Source organism: Cydia strobilella, chromosome 20 (assembly GCF_947568885.1).
Source record: "Cydia strobilella chromosome 20, ilCydStro3.1, whole genome shotgun sequence".
NCBI lineage: Eukaryota > Metazoa > Arthropoda > Insecta > Lepidoptera > Tortricidae > Cydia > Cydia strobilella.
This window is the reverse complement of record NC_086060.1, coordinates 12,166,404-12,189,249: the sequence shown is the minus strand read 5'-3', so window position 1 is coordinate 12,189,249 and position 22,846 is coordinate 12,166,404. Positions and strand designations below refer to the sequence as shown.

At 38.0% G+C, this 22,846-nt stretch overlaps 1 protein-coding gene across 1 annotated transcript in view; it reads left to right on the top strand.

Moving 5' to 3' along the window:
- Positions 1-22,846, top strand: part of LOC134750680 (octopamine receptor Oamb) — a 164,995-nt gene that overhangs the window by 92,956 nt on the left and 49,193 nt on the right. Inside the window, exon 2 of the mRNA XM_063685915.1 lies at positions 18,858-19,021. Within this exon, the coding sequence (XP_063541985.1) occupies positions 18,904-19,021 (118 nt within the window). The 5' untranslated portion in view covers positions 18,858-18,903. The remainder of the gene's footprint in view (positions 1-18,857; positions 19,022-22,846) is intronic.

Sequence of the window (22,846 nt, the reverse complement as noted above, 5' to 3'; positions counted from 1 at the left end):
GGTCCCCGTTGTCCGATGCAGTGAATTTTGTAGTTCTCGTCGTGTATACGGTCGCTAGATTTGTCCACGATAGGACAAACAATAAGAAGACGTGATTTAAACTTGCAGCTATTTAATAAAAAAAATAAAAAAGTACAAAATGTGTATGATATATGTATAATGACACGCAAACTTCGTTATTCGGTCTTGTAGAGATATGAGTAGGTATTGACAGATATACGATGATGTGGAGCTATTTTTGACACTTGGGCCGTGACGTCGCTCTACAAACAAACAAACAAACAAACAAATTATTTATTCGTCGATCATAGGTGTACACAACATGATATTGCATATGATGGTAAAAAAGAAAAATTGTTCCACTATGTCGTACCCAGGGGCATACGAAATTCTGTTTGTTAGCTAATAGCAATTAGCATGCACCATGCACTAAATTAATATTTACAATCAGTTTGTATGTCAAACTAGCAATTAACTTAAATGTCCAGTAATATTTCTTAACAATTATATAAAAATAGTTATAAGTTTTTTCATTATAGGTAATACATGTCACATTTTCCATTCAAGATAATTATATAATAATCAGTACATGTTTTCAATTAGAAATTCACAATATAATTCTACTCGTTCGGTAATCGTGTGAACCGTTTCGTTTCGCGTGAACATCTACCTATGCATGCCACTCCTCCTTGCATCGGCTTCCTCATTACTGAGGGTCGTGGTCCCTTCTAGGGAACAGTTTCTCTTTGACAATCTGCTGCCACTTCTTTCTGTCTGTCGCCGAATGTAGGGCATCGTGAAGCTATACACCAAGAACTGAGCGAATTTGGACTAACCAATTGGGCTCCTGCGACTTCTGATAGTGGCAAGCATGCCAGCATGTGTTGTTGGTTTTTTTTTTATGTTTGGTACGCACCGATTTCCTTTATATTTTGATAACATCAAAAGAGACGTTGGCAGTTGGATGATCCGAAAGAATGCCGAAATAGTCATTTAATAGCCGAGCCAAATATAATGTGAGACCAAAGCGCATCGTCTCCGCTGGCTTGGCAACCTAGAAAGGATGGGTAAAGATTGGTCAGCCAAAAGGGCCTACTTGGGCCAACTGGACGCCGTCCTGTTGGTCGTCCTAGATATCATTGGGCGGATGGAGTGGTCGCGGATCTCCGTGAACTCGGCGTTGGCGGAAGCTGGCGTGATATCGCTCTGGACCGGGCAAAGTGGCGTGTTCTTGTGTTGGAGGAAGACTCATTTTGGGTCATCGTGCCAGCCAAGTAAGAGTAAGTTATGGTAATATCACACAGCGAATTGTTATCACTTCGTGGCCTACCTTGAATAATAGTTTAGGTTAGCTTTGTTCGTAGCCTCCAAAGGCTGGTATCGACGAATCCTGATCAGACGCGCGCGAACACCTACTCTATATCTGACACACTGTCACTAGCATCGTGAAACTAATGCAATGATATTCAAAAAGCGACACTTTTTAGGGTTTCGTACCCAAAGGGTAAAAACGGGACCCTATTACTAAGACTCCGCTGTCCGTCTAACTGTCACCAGGCTGTATCTCATGAACCGTGACAGCTAGACAGTTGAAATTTTCACAGATGATGTATTTCTGTTGCCGCTACAACAACAAATATTAAAAAGTACGGAACCCTCGATGGGCAAGTCCGACTCGCACTTGTTCGGTTTTTTTTTATTAATAGTTACAGAAAGATCTACTTGGTCGCACATGAGAAATAGTTATTTGTACAACGAGAGCAAAGTTTGCAATTTCTTCGAGTGCTTATTTTAAGTCCCGTGCAAGCGAAAGATTCTATAATATTTATTTAGAATCTTAAGCGTAGTAAGCGTAGTAAGTTGTAACTTTGATCTCGTGTAGTACACACAACTTTTCACCTCAGCAGTGAAAAATATTAGACAACCTGAAAAATTTAATCCATTTTCATCTCAGTGAATATACGTAGGTATTACACTCATGTTTTCTCAAGATTAAAACACGAAACAAAACTAAATAAATTTCAATAAAATAATATGGAAATAGGGAACATCAATTTTATTGACACTTCAATCGACAACTTAAAAAAAACTGTAAGACCGTCGAAATGCGGATACTTACTATTTGTCAATTATAGTAGAGATTGTTAAAAGTAGAATTATTTATTTTGCGTAATGTGTGTGCGCGTGTTATTTTTAAGTTCGTTATTTTAATTGTACAATAAAATACGTAAAATATAGTGTTTTTATCAAATTCAAAACTTTAATTTACTACAACGGGTCTTAATTGCGTAAAATTATATTTTAAAAATTAAAATTTAATTTTACGCAATTTACCTCAGATGTTGATAAACAAGACCATCAAGTGCGGGTAGTTCGAAAAACTCGCGCGGCTAGATGTTGGCGTCAACTTTAGCCAGTCTTCTCGGTCGTCGGAGGTAAATTTTAAACTTACGCAATGAAGTCCCGTTGTTGTAACTAATACCTAATGATTGTGTAGACTAAATCAGAACGATACCTTAACACTTCCAGTTGTTATCCGTAGAGCAGCCTTCCTTGACAATCTTCGCAACCGTATCTCCAGCGTTTGTCATTACCATTCCCAAAACACTTTCTTGGTAGAATCTCTGCCCGGGGCGTGAACCTAATTATACTATTGTGCTTTCGAGCAGGCTTCTAATACAAATTGATTGCCGACTTGCTCTTATTATTGTACAGGAACATAAGTAGTATGCGTATAGAAGAGGGATTTCGATGGTTTTAGATAAGTGGAAATATGGAAGAACAACACAAGCAGTTGACTGAATTGCACCAGATTTAATGAAGAACTGAAGTAAAAACATAAATAACAGATATACGTCAATATTTAAATATAGAATCATAGAAAAGGAACTTAATCTGAACATAGACACACACAAACACACTTATATAACAACAAACATGTATAACGGGGAGTGCTCCGAGGAATTGTTCGGATTAATCCCTGCCGCTTCTTTTCGCCATCGCCCTACGCGACAACATTACCATCCTCACCACTTAGATGGTTGGCAGTCCTCTACTGTGCGTTTCTCTAGAAACTTCCTGCCTCGCACAGCTAAACTGTGGAATGAACTGTCGCCTGCGGTATTTCCGGACCGATGACCTTCAAACCTTCAAGAAAAGAGCGTATTCCCATCTTAAAGGCCGGCAACGCATTTACAACCCCTCTGGTGTTGCGGGTGTCCATGGGCGGCGGCGGTAATCGCTTACCATCAGGTGATCCGTCTGCTCGTTTGCCTCCTATTTCATAAAAAAAAACACAAAACACAACACAAACACTTTGACAAACAAACACAAATAAATATTAAATCACATTTACAAACGGGTCTATCGCGAGTTTGTAAATGTGTTTTAATATGTGTTTAAACCGCGAAAGTTTAAAATGTTATAAACACAAATAAAGACAAATAAACACTTTGACTTTGACTTTTTTAGACAATAAATAACAAAAACTATACAAATACAATTTCAACAATGCGTTTTCATAATAATAATTAATGATATTTAAGCCTAACAAGAAACAGCTGTCTTCATTCCCAGGTAGCATTTATACTTCATTATGACGTCAGCGACGTGATTATGACGTCATTATTATGTCATTATGACGTCGCTGACGTCACTTTGCTACCTGAGTTTACCGGTGCGATTATGTTTAATTCAAAGAGGGCGGACAATCGATAACAACCTTCATACTTGAAGTTAATCATTAACCTTCAACATTGACACAGTATATACAAGTAGTTATAGACACGCCACCGAGCGACCGGGGGTAAGATAAAGAATATTCATATAAAATTTGGGCAGCATAGGATTTTTTCTCTTTCACTCTTATAAATTTCAATAATTCGCCACCGCCTCCTACCTACTACCTATGATGCCACCCGGTCGGTGATAAGGACAAAGCATGGCACTATTTTCTCTTTCCTCTTATAGGAATCGCAATAAGACTATCTTTCTCTATCAAAGCCTTCAATAAGTCAAGGCGATGTACACAATCGGTTGTTCCATTAGTTAGACCAAGTAGTAACATTTTTATAGCTTGTTATATATTCGTAGTAAGCGCTGGTGGCCTAGAGGTAAGAGCGTGCGACTTGCAATCCGGAGGCCGCGGGCTCAAACCCCGGCTCGTACCAATGAGTTTTCGGAACTTACGAAATATCATTTGATATTTACCAGTCGCTTTTCGGTGAAGGAAAACATCGTAATCTACTCACATATATTTATAATCTACTCACAAAGCCCTTTCATTTGATATCTCACATGGTGTTTAAAAAAAATCTTTGTACCGCCGTCTTTATGACGTCACAGTTACTACCCCCACCATTTTCGCGCTTGTCATCTCATATAAATATAAAGATAAATATTATAGGGACATTCTTACACAAATGGGGTTGGCAACTGTCAAAGGCAGAGATGGCGCCATCATAGCTTGCCCCTTTTTCTATTAGATTTGGCTTAAAGGGCTGGCATCCAGGGCATTAAAAAAACAAAAAAATTGACACAATTCTAGGGATTGACGGGGCAAGCTATGCTGGCGCCGTCTGCTAATTATTTCGACAGGCCAACCCCATTGACTAAGGCCCACGGATACGGACACGGGCACGGGTTTGTGTGTGTGTGTGTGAACGGATATGTTGGAAGACTCGTTGTATTCTTCATAAGAGATATTTTTCTCCCGGTTAAATAATATTTTTACGGAACTCCAAATGTCTGGCAATACAGTGTTATACGTGGACACGAACTGGAGCAGCTGTTTTGTGCGCCGAGAGCTCTCCCAGCTATTGTGCCACCAAGTGGCCGAGGGCTGTTCTATTACTTGGTTTCGGTAATTTTCGGTATCAACGTCACAGAATAAGTAATAGTATTATACAGAACGGCCACGCACCGCCCCGCCCCGACTCGAATTACCTCGCCCCGTGACAGCAGATTGACGACCGTATGCCGGCCGCTCAGTACTATTTTTAAGCAACTTACACTATGACGCATGACGCGTGTACAGACGTGCCGTTCATACATAGAAACGCAAGGGATTTTTGATGTATATCGTGTCCCCCCTGTGTCAACGTATAAAGATTTTTACATGTTCTCGTAGCTATTGTACCTGTCCGATGGATATTCTCGCTTGGTTTCGGTATTAGGTAGATTTATCTGTTTTCAGTTTCAGGAGAAATCTGGTATCGATATTGGGTATCCTAATTCGAATTCTGGCAATATAGTTTTATGCGTGAACACAAACTGGTACAGCTGTATTGTATCCGAGGGATGTTCTCTTGCACGTTTACATCATATATCGGGTTTCGGTAGGTACTTATTGAATTTCAATTTCAGATAAAATTTGGTATCGATGAGTATCATCAGACACACTAGTAATTTTGGCCCACTTGTTTGTATAACTGTTTGTCTTGGTGTTATGTTCTGACATAATTCGAACTCAGGCAATATAGTTGTTTAAACTTCCGTATCACATTCAATTCAACGAATTCGCCAGTACAAACTTTCAACCCAAAGTTTTTTTTAAAAAAAAAGGAGATATATAAAAATCCATTTCACTAATCATCTTGTTTCTCTCGGCCCCATCCTTAAGCGTTTGTACACCGAAGCTTGTATAGCAAAGTTTATTATACCGCTGGGCCTTCGCTGTCTATTGCTGGATTATTAATACTACGCTTATGGATAGACCTCATTAGCTGTTTATTATATTGCATGAGTTCTAAAGAGGCAAAACCAGAAACTATGTGGTGACTTGAGCTTTATAGCGGCCGCCAGCGAGTCCAGCGATCCCATTCTTAGTGCCTGTAAGGCCCGTCTTTATGAAATAGTATAATAATTATATAATTCAATGTAATTGCCATTTTAGTAGCGCTTTTAAGTTTGTATAAGTATTCTGTATATCGTACAGCTATGGGTCATTTCCTTGGTTTAAAAGTGCCCTTGTCCCTGATTATGTAGATGATTTAGTATAGAAATCATATTAAACGATATTTTCCGGTTTTTCTCCGCCCCATCCCTAAGCTTGTACACTGAAGCTTATGTAGCGAAGTTAATTATACCGCTGGGCCTTCGCTGTCGATACCACTGGATTATTAATACTAGGCACGCTTATTGATAGACCTTTACCCGTACCATAAGTCACTGACAGTGTCAAACCTGACATATACGAATCGTCTACGTAATTTACTTTCTATACATCTCACACTACACTGCGCTCCAGAACAGGCATAGCTGACGTAGGGGAGGAGACCGCTAGGCTGAAGTGGGACTGGGCAGGTCACGTCTGCCGCATGCATCCGGATAGGTGGGCTAGTATAGCCACCAAGTGGATGCCGCAAAAGAAGCGCGGACGTGGCAGGCCCAGGCGGAGATGGCGTGACGACTTAGACACCTTCACTAATAACTGGCCGGAAACAGCTCAACAACGGGAGTCATGGAAATCAAAGGGAGAGGCCTTTGCCCAGCAGTGGGACACTACAGGTTATAAAAAAAAAATACATCTCACTCGTACTAATATATCAGTACGAGCCAGATATATTACAAGCTTTTATTTAACTTGCAATGTACCTCATCATCTTCCTCGCGTTATCCCGGCATTTTGCCACGGCACTAGTTTTTACGAAAGCGACTGCCATCTCTGACCTTCCAACCCAGAGGGGGAACTAGGCCTTGTTAGGATTAGTCCGGTTTTCTCACGATGTTTCCCTTCACCGAAAAGCAGCTGGTAAATATCAAATGATATTTCGTACATAAGTTCCGAAAAACTCATTGGTACGAGCCGGGGTTTGAACCCGCGACCTCCGGATTGAAAGTCGCACGCTCTTACCGCTGGTAGGCCACCAGCGCTTGCAATGTAACTATGTAAGTAAATTATGTATGTAGTTATGTAACCATGTTTGTACGGGTCAAATTTTGCAAGTTAAATTTGACCCACTTTTCGGTTTCCGATGAAACTGAAAATTTGCACACATATATTATGTAAGTCGGGTGACAATGCAATATTATGGTACCATCGAGCTGATCTGATGATGGAGACAGGAGTTGGTCATAGGAACTGTGATTAAACAACGCAACTTCATTTTGTTAGAATTGTCTCGATGAGTATTAGATGACCGTTGAAAGAAAAGTACAGTCAGCGATAAAAGCTTCTCATGAATATTTTTTTTGTCAAAAATCTTTTTTCTTTGTTACTTCTGTTGTTTATGTAAATGATATTAAACTGACCTTCTTATCCTTCCATCCGACCAGCGGCGGGAAACAGATGACAAACGACAACACCCACAGCCCAGCTATCAGCGCCTTGGCTCTCTTTCTACTCATGATGCTAGGGTAGCTGACGGGACGGGTGACGGCCACGTATCGGTCCAGAGAAATGGCGCACAGGTTCAGTTACGCAACCTAATTGTGTTTGGGGTTTTTAGAATTGTCTCGATGAGTATTAGTTGCCTGTGGAAAGAAAAGGACAGTCAGCGATAAAAGCTTGTACCAAAAATTTAATTTAAGCCAAAAACTTATATGCAAACTAAGTTACGTTCGCGCTAACGTTTATGGGCCTTACTGAAAATCAGCGGCGCGGAGTGTGCCATCCCAGGTAGCAAAATGACGTAAAATGACGTCAGCTACGTCATAATGACGGCATTATTACGTCATTACGACGTCGCTGACGTCATTTGACGTCATTTTGCTACCTGGGATGTTGGCTACCAAGCTGAGTAAGGACCATTTAGCGCAACCTCATTCTGTTTAATTATTTCTAGTTTTAGTCTTGTTATGTTGTGCTAATAAATGCTTTTTCTTTCTTTTCTTTCTTTCTTTCTATGCCAGTGCTAAACTGGTGGTAGACACACATAATAGTAAATCATATTTATAATCGGGTCTGTCGCTAATTTATTATACCTTTATTTACCGACGTTAAATCCGTTATAACAACGACCCGATAGAGACTATGGAGTTCCTTATTCATAGCTTCGTTTTATAATGTTTTCGTTTTTCGTTTTTTTTTAACAACATCGCCACTTAGCGTTGCTCATACGTAAGTACGTACTATATCTATATTATATATATATATATATATATATACTGTATTGTATATTTATTTGTGTGTTAGGTTTTGTTTTAGTAAGTAAGTAAGTAAGTAAGTAAGCTCTTTATTTGCGTTAAATGCGGTTAACAAAAAGGTCTTAAACATTATAAATCAAAAAAGTATCACACATTTAGCTGAATTGCAGCATGCAAAATATACACCTAAATCTAAAATCTCTCACAACATGCAATATGATGTACACAAGTTATCTACAATTAACATATCTAAGAGTTGAGAGCAAGAAAAACAGAATTTAAATCATTAACAATTTGGCTATTTTGAAATCTAAATCTATATGAATTTTAAAAATAAGGTAATAATTAATACTAAATGTCAGATTATGTAATAAATATGTCAATTGCTAAGAATTATTATTATTAAAGAAATCATTTAATGAATAGTAACATTCTTCAATTAACCATGTCTTAAGATTTGTATAAAATTTAATACTTATATGTATAAGTAGTAATTGTAGTATGTGTGTTTGTGTTTAATAGTCTCCATATTTAGCTCTTTGCACTACCTGTTGACTTTTGTATGAGTTCTACATTTCCTACTACCCAAAGGTTGTCTGGAAGAGATCGCTTTTTAGCGATAAGACCGCCTGTTGTTACCTGGTTCTATTCTTTCTTTAAATATTTCTTTGTAGTTTTACATGTATGTAAAATGTATAATTTTGGTGCAATAAAGAATATTTACTTACTTACTTACTTACTATACGTACTATTCTTTTTTAAGAGGCCGGTGTCGATTTTAGTCGCAAAAATGTAAAATTGATAGATTTAGTCCGTGAAATTTTACACCTTTTCTTACCTAATTGAAATACCAAGTACTGGTTTCTATTAGCACGTCTTCTTATCTTACCTTTTATCAGATCAATTTTTTGAAAACAGACTCACTAATTTAGTAATGTTTGCTTTTCTGATGGACGTTTAGGTAAACGCGCGTAAAGCACTGATTTTGTCGCTCTTATTTGTAAATTTCGTAATGTTTGGACTGCTAAACATGGTAATTTTGTATTACACATATCCTGTACTTGACGTTTATCAGACTACATTTTTATTATTATGACTTTGAAGTAGTGTAAATGAAAGTTAGACAAAATCGATTTTCTCCAGAAATTACTTCAAAACAAGTGACAATTTCTCTGAAAATCGACTTAATTTTAACGTAATTTTGATACTTAAACAATCTACAACATTTGCTGAAACTATTCTTATACATCAATTTGTATAATTTACCACCATGATTTTTTGATGAATTTTTAAAAACTGCCCCTTCTCTTCATGCATTACCGGTGACGCACGCTCGCGACCTCATTATTAAAAGGCAAGATGAGAAGACGTGCTAATAGAAATCAATACTTGTTATTTAGATATTACGTAACAAAACGTGTATAATTTCAACGACTAAATCTATCAATTTTACATTTTTGCTCCAAAATCGTCTACGGCCTCTTAACCCGCTCACCCGCTCCGGGCACCCGCGCCAGCTAGCGTCCGCCACTGACGCCTGCCCAATCGGCCACTTCATTATTCAGTGCTGAGGATTTATTAAACTCGCGATTTTCTAATAAACGCTTCCAAATGGAATGTTATTCCCAATCCACGGAAAGACGGAGAGAAAAAAACCGGCCAAGTGCGAGTCGGACTCGCGCACGAAGGGTTCCGTACCATTACAGAAAAAACAGCAAAAAAATCACGTTTGTTGTATGGGAGCCCAATTTAAATATTTATATTATGCTGTTTTTAGTATTTGTTTTTATAGCGGCAACAGAAATACATCATCTGTGAAAATTTCAACTGTCTAGCTATCACGGTTCATGAGATACAGCCAGGTGACAGACAGACAGACGGACAGACGGACAGACATTAGTAATAGGGTCCCGTTTTTACCCTTTGGGTACGGAACCCTAAAAAACAAATCTAAATTTTCATATACGAGTAGATAATACTTACATGCCAATTCGAAGGACAGCTAACTGATATGAATCCAATATAATTCTAATATCGATTTGATGTCAGGTGCATGAACGAATTGGCTCCTAAGTCCCAGTAATACTGGATTTGTATGACCCAAAAACTTGCCCGCCATCGCCTGAATAAGAATGATCTTCAAAAGATAATAATGAATTAATTTGGCACCATCGATTACCAGTGACGGCTTTTGCCTTATCTCTGATTTGAAGATTGGATAATTTATACGATATTGATTGGGGATATTTAAGACGATAATTCCACTTTGACATCTTCTAAATAAATTTATTTAAGGAGGAGGAATTTATCTGGAACAGTTCGCTCTTTAGCAATAATACATTAGGTACGTCTTGTTACTCAAGAACAAATATCTTAATAAATATTCTGAAACACAGACATAAGTTATTTTTTGTACAAAACCTATTGTTGTTTTGTATGCCCTACGTATCCAGTTTGCAGAATATGCTCAGTCATACATAACAAAATTACCCTATACTTACCCAACACATTAAATTAAACCCGTGTACAGTAAATTTATTTTGTTTACCTTTATTACGGCGTTTAAGGTCGATCGAAGTGTTGTTTCGATTAAATTTATGTATATTTAATTATGTTCAAAACGCAAAGGTTTCAAGCTTGAGTCATTTTTGCCGTTTAGAATTTGAAACCTTATTTTATTCCATTATAGTTCAAAAATTTAATTTGACCTTTTAATAGGACATCGGGGCTTAATATACGACAAGATTTAACAAAAATATAGACAACACATACTCATAATCTTTAGTAAAAGTATTGAAAAAAAAAGATGCCTTACAATATAAATGATTTTTCAATATAGATTTCTCTACAGATTTGTAACTTTATATGATAGCACTTGCCTTATTTTTTCTTATTATGTAAAATTAGGCTAAAAAGGAAAATATGGCAAGTGAAAACATTGTAAATATTGTAAATACATAGTTAGGTTAGGTTAGGTTTAAGTGCCCATGATGCCCCCATACAACGTCTGAGAGGGTGACGCCGCAGGGGATGTTAGTGGGTATTCTCCTCCCCATCCTCTGGTTAGAGGATGTACGGGAGGAGCGAGTCCCACAATTCCCACATACCACCCCCCCCGGCTTCCCCAGCCCGGGGGGTGAGATGCGTAAATGCATTTACCCCTGCGTAAAAAAAAAAGGTTAGGTTTAAGTAAACAAATATTGTAGATGCCTACAAGTCAATTCTTTTTAAGTTAATTACCAAAATATCTACAATAAAATGTAATTCAGTAAAATACAAGGTGTCAATAAAATCACAACACAAACCAGTATAATGTAACCACGTTTCTCTGCCATTGCTTTTCCAATTAACTCCAGCTTTAATGGAGGTGCGACCCTCTGAAAAAACCTTCCACCATAACCAAGCTAAACTGAACCTTAAAACGAACACATAAAAGCTAATTTGAGTCAGCTGTAAGTATTTTATCTGTAACGCTCTGCTGGTCGCCATTGAATGGATTCGATGTTGTTGAATCAATGGTAAAAATATTTATTAAATCACATTTACAAACGGGTCTATCGCGAATTTATTTATATAAAAAAAATATTTATGTCCAAATCTGTACATTTTATATAGGTAGCTTTATGGGATGTCGTTTTGAGGAAATTCAGTGTAAACTGTAAAATGTTAATGTTTTTTAGGGTTCCGTACCCAAAGGGTAAAAACGGGACCCTATTACTAAGACTCCACTGTCCGTCTGTCCGTCTGTCTGTCGTTAGCATTACGTAAGCGCTAAAAATAAACACCTACAATCAAGTATAGGTAACCTAACTCTAATTACATTCTGGGACGATAAGCCCTCAATTTATCTTTTGTGTAGGCAATTTCCATGTTAATTTACTTCTCCTCATTGTATTAGTCGTTTCGTGTCTTGTGTCTATTTTATTTAAGTAGTGTTGTGAGACTTGTGAGTAACATTGGGCTTTCAGACCTCAGGACCCCTTGTGTAAATTTCATTCGATAACGTGACGGACGTAAGCGTATGCGATGTCTCATTTTGTATGGGATTTTGAACAGCGCGCCAAGCGGGGCGTTTTGGAAACTCAAGATCTCATACAAAATGAGACAACGCAAACTCGTACGTCAGCCACGTACAGAGATACTAAGTCCTAAGACAGGTCATCATTTTCCTCGCGTTATTCCGGCATTTTGCCACGGCTCAAGGGAGCCTGGGGTCCGCTTGGCAACTTATCTCAATAATTGGCGTAGACACTAGTTTTTACGAAAGCGACTGCCATCTGACCTTCAAACCCAGAGGGAAAACTAGGCCTTATTGGGACTAGTCCGGTTTCCTCACGATGTTTTCCTTCACCGAAAAGAGACTGGTATAAATATCAAATGATATTTCGTACATAAGTTCCGAGAAACTCATTGGTACGAGCCGGGGTTTGAGCCCGCGACCTCCGGATTGCAAGTCGCACGCTCTTACCGCTAGGCACCAGCGCTTATTACGAATATATAACAAACTATAAAAATGTTACTATTTGGTCTAACTAATGGAACAACCGATTGTGTACATCGCCTTGACTTATTGAAGGCTTAAGATCTGGCCAACGCGCGGATTTTTACCTTTTACCTCAATAACTCTAAAAACTTACTTCTGTGTAAAATTTTGCTTGTCAGATCCCTCGGCTATATCACTAGCTTTTTAATACTAAATTATACTGCTACGGTATGCAGGGTAACGATATATAATATAACTAAGGAACAATTCAGATTATTTTATGAAAATATTTTGATTTGTTTTTAAGTTTCCGTACTCAAAGGGTAAAAACGGGACCGTATTACTAAGACTCCGCTGTCCGTCTGTCTTTCACCAGGCTGTATCTCATGAACCGTGATAGCTAGACATTTTAAATTTTCACAGATGATGTATTTCTGTTGCCGCTAACAACAAATACATTCATGTTCCAACCTGACCAGTCGTTTGCCTAATCTCCACATTACATGGCGACCCTGACAGTGCAGCCTTAAGCTGTACTGGCGGTACGCTGCGCCATCTAGTGCATAAATAAATTAAATGGAGAATTCAGTGCCCATATCAACAGTTTACACCCTACAGAGTTAAATGTAGTGAGCCTTAAAGGTTCCACCGTTATTTCCCAGCACTAATATAACTAGTCGAATGCGAAGCGGAGCCGAATAGAAAACAGTTAATTTTATGCTCAAAGGACGAGGTAATTTCATTAAGGGATAATAGAAGTGCAACAAGTAGCTGACTGGAATAAGAGATATATTATAAGGGATAGGACATATTACGATTAAAAAAACCAGACAAGGGCGAGTCGGACTCGCCCACCGAGGGTTCTACTTTTTAGTATTTGTTGTTGTAGCGGCAACAGAAATCACGGTTCATGAGATACAGCCTGGTGACAGACGGATAGACGGACAGCGGAGTTTTATTAGTAATAGAGTCCCGTTTTTTACCCTTTGGGTACGGAACCCTAAAAAACATTTAAAGTATCGGTTACTTGGTTATGAAAATCAAAAGTGTTGTGTTTTTAAAGAGTCGGCAATGCGCATGTAACCTTACCTTTTTTTTATTTTTTTTTATTTCCCCCGGCCGCGATAAGGCCTTTGAATGGGGGGGTGTGTGGGACTCGCCGCTCCTGTCCCCTCTCAACTGGCGAGAGGGGAGGGACAACCTGGCCCTATCCACTAAACCCACTCCGGCGTTGCATCCTCCATGCCGTTTGTGAGGGCGCCATGGGATCGAGTACACTCTACCATGGCAATGTAATCTTACCATCAGGCGGACTTGCTTGTTTTCCACAGCCGTGGTATTAATCGATTAATTTATACAAAGAATTACATAACATATACTTATGCATTTAAATTATGTCTTATGCATTTACATTATGGCTCGTGTTCTTCTCTCACTCACTGAGCGTGAGCGTGAGCAAGATGGATGCGCGTACTCAGGACTGCAGATATCATGTTTTTGAAAATTTTTTTTTTTGTGTAAGTTTTAACAAAAATAACACATATTCATAAAATCCAGAAATCGTAACCTGTTATTATAAGCATAATGAATCTATTGGCAACTAGTAGCCAATAGATAAATACCTTAAAACTAGGATACATATTACAGGCAATATATTTTAAATAAATTTTTAAACAAGCAGAAACGTCTGCGATCGATGCTATTAAGCTTAGAATAAATTTAAAAGTGGAAAAATTACTGCCTTGGGTGAGACTTGAACTCACGGCCTCTGGATAGATACTCCAGCGCTCTGCCAACTGAGACTTGAACTCACGGCCTCTGGATAGATACTCCAGCGCTCTGCCAACTGAGCAGAGGCCGTGAGTTCAAGTCTCACCCAAGGCAGTAATTTTTCCACTTTTAAATTTAATATATTTTAAAACTAAAAACTGCAAAATACATCATGGTTGCGTTGTATTACGCGACCCCGCAGTGTCAGAGAACTGGCCGCGGAACCGCCGGAACTTGGCAACCTTCGGCTAAAACTCCTCCTTGATTGTGGTGATTCGGAACACTCACCACAAAAGAATTAAGACTCTCATTGTGTCGATATTCCAACTTCGCGACCCACCCTAAGCCTCTCGGTTAAGATTGCACTTTATACTTGAGGTGACATTTGGATGGCAAATGCAGCTGAGTTACTGCGGCGTGGATGCGGCCTAGAATGAGTGACATTCGCGACCGCATTACTACCAGGCTTAGAACGTTCAAAAATAAATAAATAAATAAATAAACGTTTATTCAAAGATCTTACTTACAACTAAATACATATTTTCTTCTGCCAAACCACACAGTGGTTTGTTGGCAGACGAGGCTCCTTTGCGTTTGTGTTAGCTGTTGATATGCAACTTAACTTATCTCATACTTACTTTATCTTAAACCTAAACTTACCTACTTAACCCTTTACTGCATGCGCAGCCTTATATGGTTGTTATGTTTTTAGCTATTAAAGTTTACTTTTAACCATCACTCAGTTTATTAACAGACACTCAGTGATAGCGCCCGCGTCAACGCCGCAGCAGTAATGGTGCCACGGTAATGCAGCTGCAGTTGTCATCCAAATGTCACCTTTACATGAGGCTTACCTAACCCTTGTCCAGGCCGCAGGAATCTAAAAGCTTTCCCAAAAAATCCAAATATATTCGAATTAATCTAACGTTTATGATTAATTTGAAGACAAGTCACATTTCCCGAAAGTCCAATATAATTTGAACTTTCAGGAAATGTGGTAAAATTTATTAATAGTGGTTAAAGTAATGTTGAGTCTACACGAGCGAGATAGTCTACGACTGGGCCAGATAGCAGTACAATTAAAGCCTTAACTAATTTAGCCAACTGTCACGAGATCAAAAATAGAGTTCTGTGAAGTAATTACAAAGCCAAACAAAAGGCCGGGGGCTAGACGGTTAATTAGGGACGAGTTTTGCGGCCCGAGTCAAGCGAGGAAGCGTATTATGGTCTTTCGATTTCAAGCGGGCCCCGAACGGCTTATCCTTTGTCTATTGTTAAGTAAAGCGGCGCGTGTCTGTACAAAAAAACCGGCCAAGTGCAAGTCGGACTCGCACACCGAGGGTTTCGTACAATGTATTTTTTACGCGAAACATGAGTGAAAGGTAAGTTGCGGTTTACGATTTATGACGTATAAAAAAAACTACTTACTAGATCTCGTTCAAACAAAGTGGAAGTTTGCATGGTAATGTACATCATATATTTTTTAATTTTCCTATTTTTGTGTGAAACTTAATGCGATTCTCAGAATACATCTACTTACCAAGTTTCAACAGTATAGTTCGTATAGTTTCGGAAAAAAGTGGCTGTGACATACGGACGGACAGACAGACAGACCATTTGCCATTTGGCTACGGAACCCTAAAAAATGGTTGGATCACTTTAACCGGTTAATGAATTACAGCTCTATGGTAATTGGAATAAGATTCAAAATGAACTAATGGAAAAATATAATGCGAGTCTCTCTGCGGTTATTGAGTGCTAACGAGTCGAACCCTACAGAACCAGTTTAGAATGACCGTGTCATCGAGATGCGTAACAAAGGCGCGTTTTCGGAGAGCACACCTACACTGGTTGTTTGAGGTGCCAATTAGAATTACATGACTCTTTTTGCAGTTCGGGGCCCGCTTGAAATCGAAAGACTATACCACTAAATTTGCTTTTTAAGTTAGGAGCTACACACACTAAAGGATCAACTGGCTGTAGGGGCCTTCTACGAGAATGTCGCTTACGTAACGCTTTTGCCTTGTATTACAGCTACCTTAATTAAATCTGTGAACTGGAGATGAACTGAGCTACGTATTGATCTTGTGAATCATAGTTGTAGTATTTGACTTCTGTTTCTTAGCAGGTTTGTAATAAACACATATTAAGAATAAGAATAAGAAAACGTTTATTGCCACACAATAAAAGATAAATTATAGGAATATATTTACAAATAACATAAAAAATTGGCATGCGCGACAAAAGGAACGGGCTCAGCATCTATTATTTAGCGAAAAAACGCTGCCGCTTATACCTTGATACTTATCCATACCGTGACCTTATATGCTTGAACACTAAATTACAAACTTTGGGTCTGTAATTCGACACCGATTCTTACCCTTCGTGGAACAAGGACTTTGTAGCACGTGGACTTATGGGGCTAGAAGGTCCACGGGTAACAAAAACCTTTTTATTACATACAAATTACATTGCTCAAAAAGTTACAGGTACTTTAGATTTAGATTTATTTATTTTAGGATAAAAATTACACTATAAATTTGCATCAATGTCAAAATTATGCTTATCTTCTTATCATGATCGTCAAACATTACATACTAAAAAATACAAAATAAATTAAAATAATTTTCTCTCCCAATAAAGATCGTTATATAAGTATGTATAAACAAAAACATGTCAAAAATTGATGTCAATCTTAGCAATTCAGAATCATCATTAAATGTCAAACAAAATAAAATGGATGGCGGATGTCATTCCAGATCTAGAGCAGAGCCTAACTGGGGAAGTACCTCCACCTTACAGAAAACCGCAGCCAAATAACACTAGACCCTACTCATAGTGTTGTGTTCCTGCCGGTGAGTAAGTTTGCCAGAGCTCAACGAGGGAGTGTTAGGGTCGGCAACGCGCATGTAACTCCTTTGGAGTTGCAGGCGTACATAGGCTACGGAGACTGCTTAACATCAGGCGGGCCGTATGCTTGTTTGCCACCGACGTAGTATAAAAAAAAACTTAAAAAAAATTACTTAAAATTTACTTGGCTAATAAAAAATTACTTAAAATTTACTTGGCTAATTAGCGTTAACAAAGTTCGATTTTGCGAACTAGTGATTCCATTTTTTTACCGTAATCCACACCAAACAGTGGATGTCAAGAACTTTATATACTAATGATACATTATATATACCATTTCATATTTACGCAACGCTTTTCGGTAAAGGAAAACATCGTGAGGGAACCCAATTAATTAATCATTACTGGATTGGAAGGTCAGATGGCAGTCGCTTTCGTAGAAACTAGCGGTTCCCTACACACATTTTTGGGATAAGTTGCCAAGCGGACCCGAAGAAAACGCGAGGAAGATGATGGATATTGATTTTAATTGATAACGATTAGAAATAAAACTATGAAAACGGATTATATCGCGTATATTGAATTTATAATACATCCCGACGTTTCGAACCCTTTACAGCGTTCGTGGTCAACGGGTGACTGAGGAAAAATTACAAAGTGCAAAAATACCCACATACTAAAATAATGAACAATCATAGACTATAAACTTTAAGGCTGGTTGTACATGCAAAATCGGTTCATAAGGCTAGTTATACACTACAATTATTTTCAAGTAAAGATATATATATATATACGCGATAAAAAAATATACATCGCGATATAATCCGTTTTCATAGTTTCATGAGTAACTATCGCGGTAACCGAAGACAATATTATATAACGATTAGCTTATGATAACCTCTACATATATTTGTTTTAACTAAGTATTCATAAGTGCTTGTTGCTAGGCCTATATGAATAAAGAATATTTGAATTAAAAAAACACTGCAGCTGATGCGTCTTTTTATAATTTAAATTTCTCACAATCAAGTTACAAACTAATTGGTGTTCGCTAAACGCAGGGCTAGGTCATATTCAATCTAAAACTACCCTTGAAAGTTTGTACACAATCCCTTGCTAGTAATTCAATAGTTGAGTTATGGGTCAGTTTCACGAGGTTGAGAAACATGAAAGGTTTTGTAAATTGTGTAAACTTATCGAAGCTTGATTCTAATGTAACAATTTGTTATGGTTATGAAGTGGTTTTGATGTGACTTAGACAATCGACTTGGTAATTGGTGTGTATCTCACACACGACTTTCACTTCCTTTTTTATGCGCCAATGTGTGGCTACGTTTGGCACTGACATAAAAGTTATCGAGAACGTAACTTACTTTCTATGCATCTCGCATATTAGTGCGATTAAGATGTATAGAAAGTGAATTGTAGATGTTAGCGTATTAGTCAGTGTCAAAACACTGTCATGGTACGGGTACTGGGCGATCTGCGAGCATGCGAAAATCGTAACAAGTTGTTAAATTTGAATGTGGAGCTCGAACTTATATTTCAACATCGTATGCTGTCTGTCACTGGGACTATTTTGTCAAAGAAACGTTTTTTATTGAGTAATATAAGTATATTTACGTCTTTAGGTATAAAATATTTAACCTAAACATGTCTTTGTCTCCAGAACCAATGGCGACCTGACACACCCCCCCTTGCGCTGACCATGCGCTATGCGCTCGTTGAACGAGACAGCATGCGCGGCGCTGCTGGAAGACGTGCGCTGGGACGAGCCTACCAGCCTCGTGTCTCTCGCCGTTCTCGCTCTCATCGACGTGCTCGTCATTGCAGGTACGACTCGCAACCAGGCTGCCAATCTACTGATCAACCTATCATCCTACTAACCACAAAAACATCGGTCAACGAACCACACAACCAACCAATTAACCACTCCACCAATCATCCAACCACACAACCAATCGAACATCAAAACAACCAATCAAACTACCAATCAATCAGCCAACTAAAAAGCCAATTAACAAAATTAATCCAAGAGAGTACCAAAACTAATCTACCAGACAGCATGGGCGGCGCTACTGGAAGACGTTCGCTGGGACGAGCCTGCCAGCCTCGTCTCTCACCCGTTCTCGCTCTCATCGACGTGCTCGTCATTGCAGGTACGACTCGCAACCAGGCTGCCAATCTACTGATCAACCTATCATCCTACTAACCACAAAACCATCGGTCAACGAACCACACAACCAACCAATTAACCACTCCACCAATCATCCAACCACACAACCAATCGAACATCAAAACAACCAATCAAACTACCAATCAATCAGCCAACTAAAAAGCCAATTAACAAAATTAATCCAAGAGAGTACCAAAACTAATCTACCAGACAGCATGGGCGGCGCTACTGGAAGACGTTCGCTGGGACGAGCCTGCCAGCCTCGTCTCTCACCCGTTCTCGCTCTCATCGACGTGCTCGTCATTGCAGGTACGACTCGCAACCAGGCTGCCAATCTACTGATCAACCTATCATCCTACTAACCACAAAACCATCGGTCAACGAACCACACAACCAACCAATTAACCAATCCACCAATCATCCAACCACACAACCAATCGAACATCAAAACAACCAATCAAACTACCAATCAATCAGCCAACTAAAAAGCCAATTAACAATATTAATCCAAGAGAGTACCAAAACTAATCTACCAGACAGCATGCGCGGCGCTGCTGGAAGACGTGCGCTGGGTCGAGCCTGCCAGCCTCGTCTCTCTCGCCGTTCTCGCTCTCATCGACGTGCTCGTTATTGCAGGTACGACTCAACCAGGCTGCCAATCTGCTGATAAACCTATCATCCTACTAACCACAAATTTTCAACCAAAAGGGTACTTATTGTCGCTTGTCAGTACGGCGCTATTTCCATATAGCTTCAATTAGAAATCAACCTTATCAACAAGCGACAATGTGGTACCTTTTGTTTGAAAACGTCACATATGTAGGTCATATTGAACATCTTTTACTGTGGGGCCAACCACGAAATCGCGATATTGAATCTTGACTCTTTCTTGACTCTCGACATGTTTCACTCCGTACCGAGGAGTGTCATCAGGAGCTTGCGTTGACGGTGACGGACCGGCGCAGACTGGCTTGTTGAGTGACCCGTTCTAAATATTTTATATTTTAATGTATAATTAAGACTGACATGACATATTATTGTATTTCCGTTTTTTTTTTCGCTTTAAGATATATGTATTTGATTTGATTTTAAGTTTAAACGATGTTTACTTTTGTAATTTTATTTTATGTACTCTGTACGTGTAATTAGCTTTATCAATAAATATAATGAATATGAATAATATGTCTGTGTCTCACGGAAGTTTTGTTATCAAAACTTGTTGTTTAAAAAAATAATACCAAAAAAATACTTTAAGAAACTCTTAATAAAATGTATTTACTTTAAAAACATCACAAAAACACCCACCTTAATGCACTAACAATGTTAGCTCAAGTACTTTCTCAGAGAGATACTTCTGCCTAAAGTTGTTTCGCTTTCGCTTAACGTAATTGGAGACAATGGAGACTAGGGCTGTTGCTATTGCTACTGCAAACCGAGCAATTGCCTCTAGCCAATATGACTATATGCCACAGTGGCTTAAATCTATGATTTAGATTTAGATTTATTTATTTCATAATATTAAATTACATTATAAATTATTTTAACTTAATCTATACGAGTTTATATTATGATCGTCACTTATTATATACAAATGTCAATACAGATAAAAATTCATCACAAAGTCAAATAAATGTTGGGAAATAAATATACGATGTCAATAATAGCATGGTCACGAAAACGATGTCAATATGGCTAGTTATACCTAGGTATCTCGTAATGGTCGTCAAATTATAGTACAATGCATTACAATATAAGAATAGGTAAGCAATATCATATCATATAATTAATTGAATCTATTGATAATATTAGACGTCATTTCCATATATTATTTTACAGAATATAATGGATTATCCAATAAGAAGGATCTCAATTGGCGTTCAAATGCTTCGTCAGATGGTTCTGTTCGCAACGTTGTAGTTAGACGCTCATAAAACGTTGGCCCTATCACCCTCGGATTTTTGACTGAAAGTGCCATGCGACGCGGCACCCATCCCATCCCATCCCATCCCATTTCCATTTATTTTCCATTTATTTATCATTTATTTGTTGTATTGTCATGTACATAATAGGTGTTACATAATATAAAGTCAGATCATGACACCCTGTAAGGGCACACAATTGTAATATTATTCTAGGCTAATTACATTTACTTATTAGTAATCAATTAAAATTAAAATAAAATAAATGACCGCAAATCTTAAAACTAAATCTAAGAATATATCGTCATAAATAAAATATTGGTAAATGATTAATTGAATTGATTTGTCAGTTTATTATTAATAGTTATTATTTTAATTTATTGATGTCGTATAATAATAAGTAGGCTAATGGTAGAAAAAAATGTAAAATTGCAATGTAAAATCCTAGTTTCATCAGTGTCATATTCATAACATTCCTACATACTTAGCTAAAAAGGCTTTCACGAAATTAGAATTAGAAATTAGATTAGAATTAGTTTATTAGTTATTAGTTTTATTTATTTATTGGTTCCCATGAGTTGAAAGTTCTGTAAGCTTTAGTATATGTAACACTCTAGATGTTTGACTTCAAAGCTCGGCTTGTTTTAAACATCTGATACATTATTCAAGAGCTATTGGATAAGGTTAGAAACATTTCTCGGAAAATAAGCAGTTTCGTCTCTAGGAAATAAAATATTAGATACCGTAAAACCATCCAATTATAAGTAATCCAATATTGCAACTATGTTCCCTAAGTTTAACAGATAATATTAAATGAACAGGCCGATTCGAACTTTCACTGACATCAGAATCATATTTGAATCATGTTATTTATGAAATAAAACTATGAAAACGGATTATATCGCGTATATTGAATTTATAATACATCCCGACGTTTCGAACCCTTTACAGCGTTCGTGGTCAACGGGTGACTGAGGACAAATTACAAAGTGCAAAAATACCCACATACTAAAATAATGAACAATCATAGACTACAAACTTTAAGGCTGGTTGTACATGTAAAATCGGTTCATAAGGCTAGTTATACACTACAATTATTTTCAAGTAAAGATATATATATATACGCGATAAAAACTACGCCGGCTCCAACCCTACACCACGGACCCGAGAAGATTTAATTCCCTCCTAAATTGTAGGAGGGTATCCCAATATGAGACCGGCAACAAACTCGGGGTTTTATTTCATGAGTAACTATCGCGGTAACCGAAGACAATATCATGTTATTTAGTTATTATTCGTCTCGCCCGCGCTAATACATGTACAGGCGGGTCCATACATTCAGCACGTACTGAGGAGTCGAATACCAGGCCAATTCGAACGTACAGTCAAAGACATAAATTTATATACATTCCCAAAGTTTCAAAAATATGTGTACGCTCTTACACCTTAGACAATAAAGTCGTGTTCACATATTTTTGAGCCATTTGTCAGGACCGATATTTTTGCCTTCGACTGTACACTAACGTCAGAATAATGATTGATTCATAATATTTGTACGTGTAC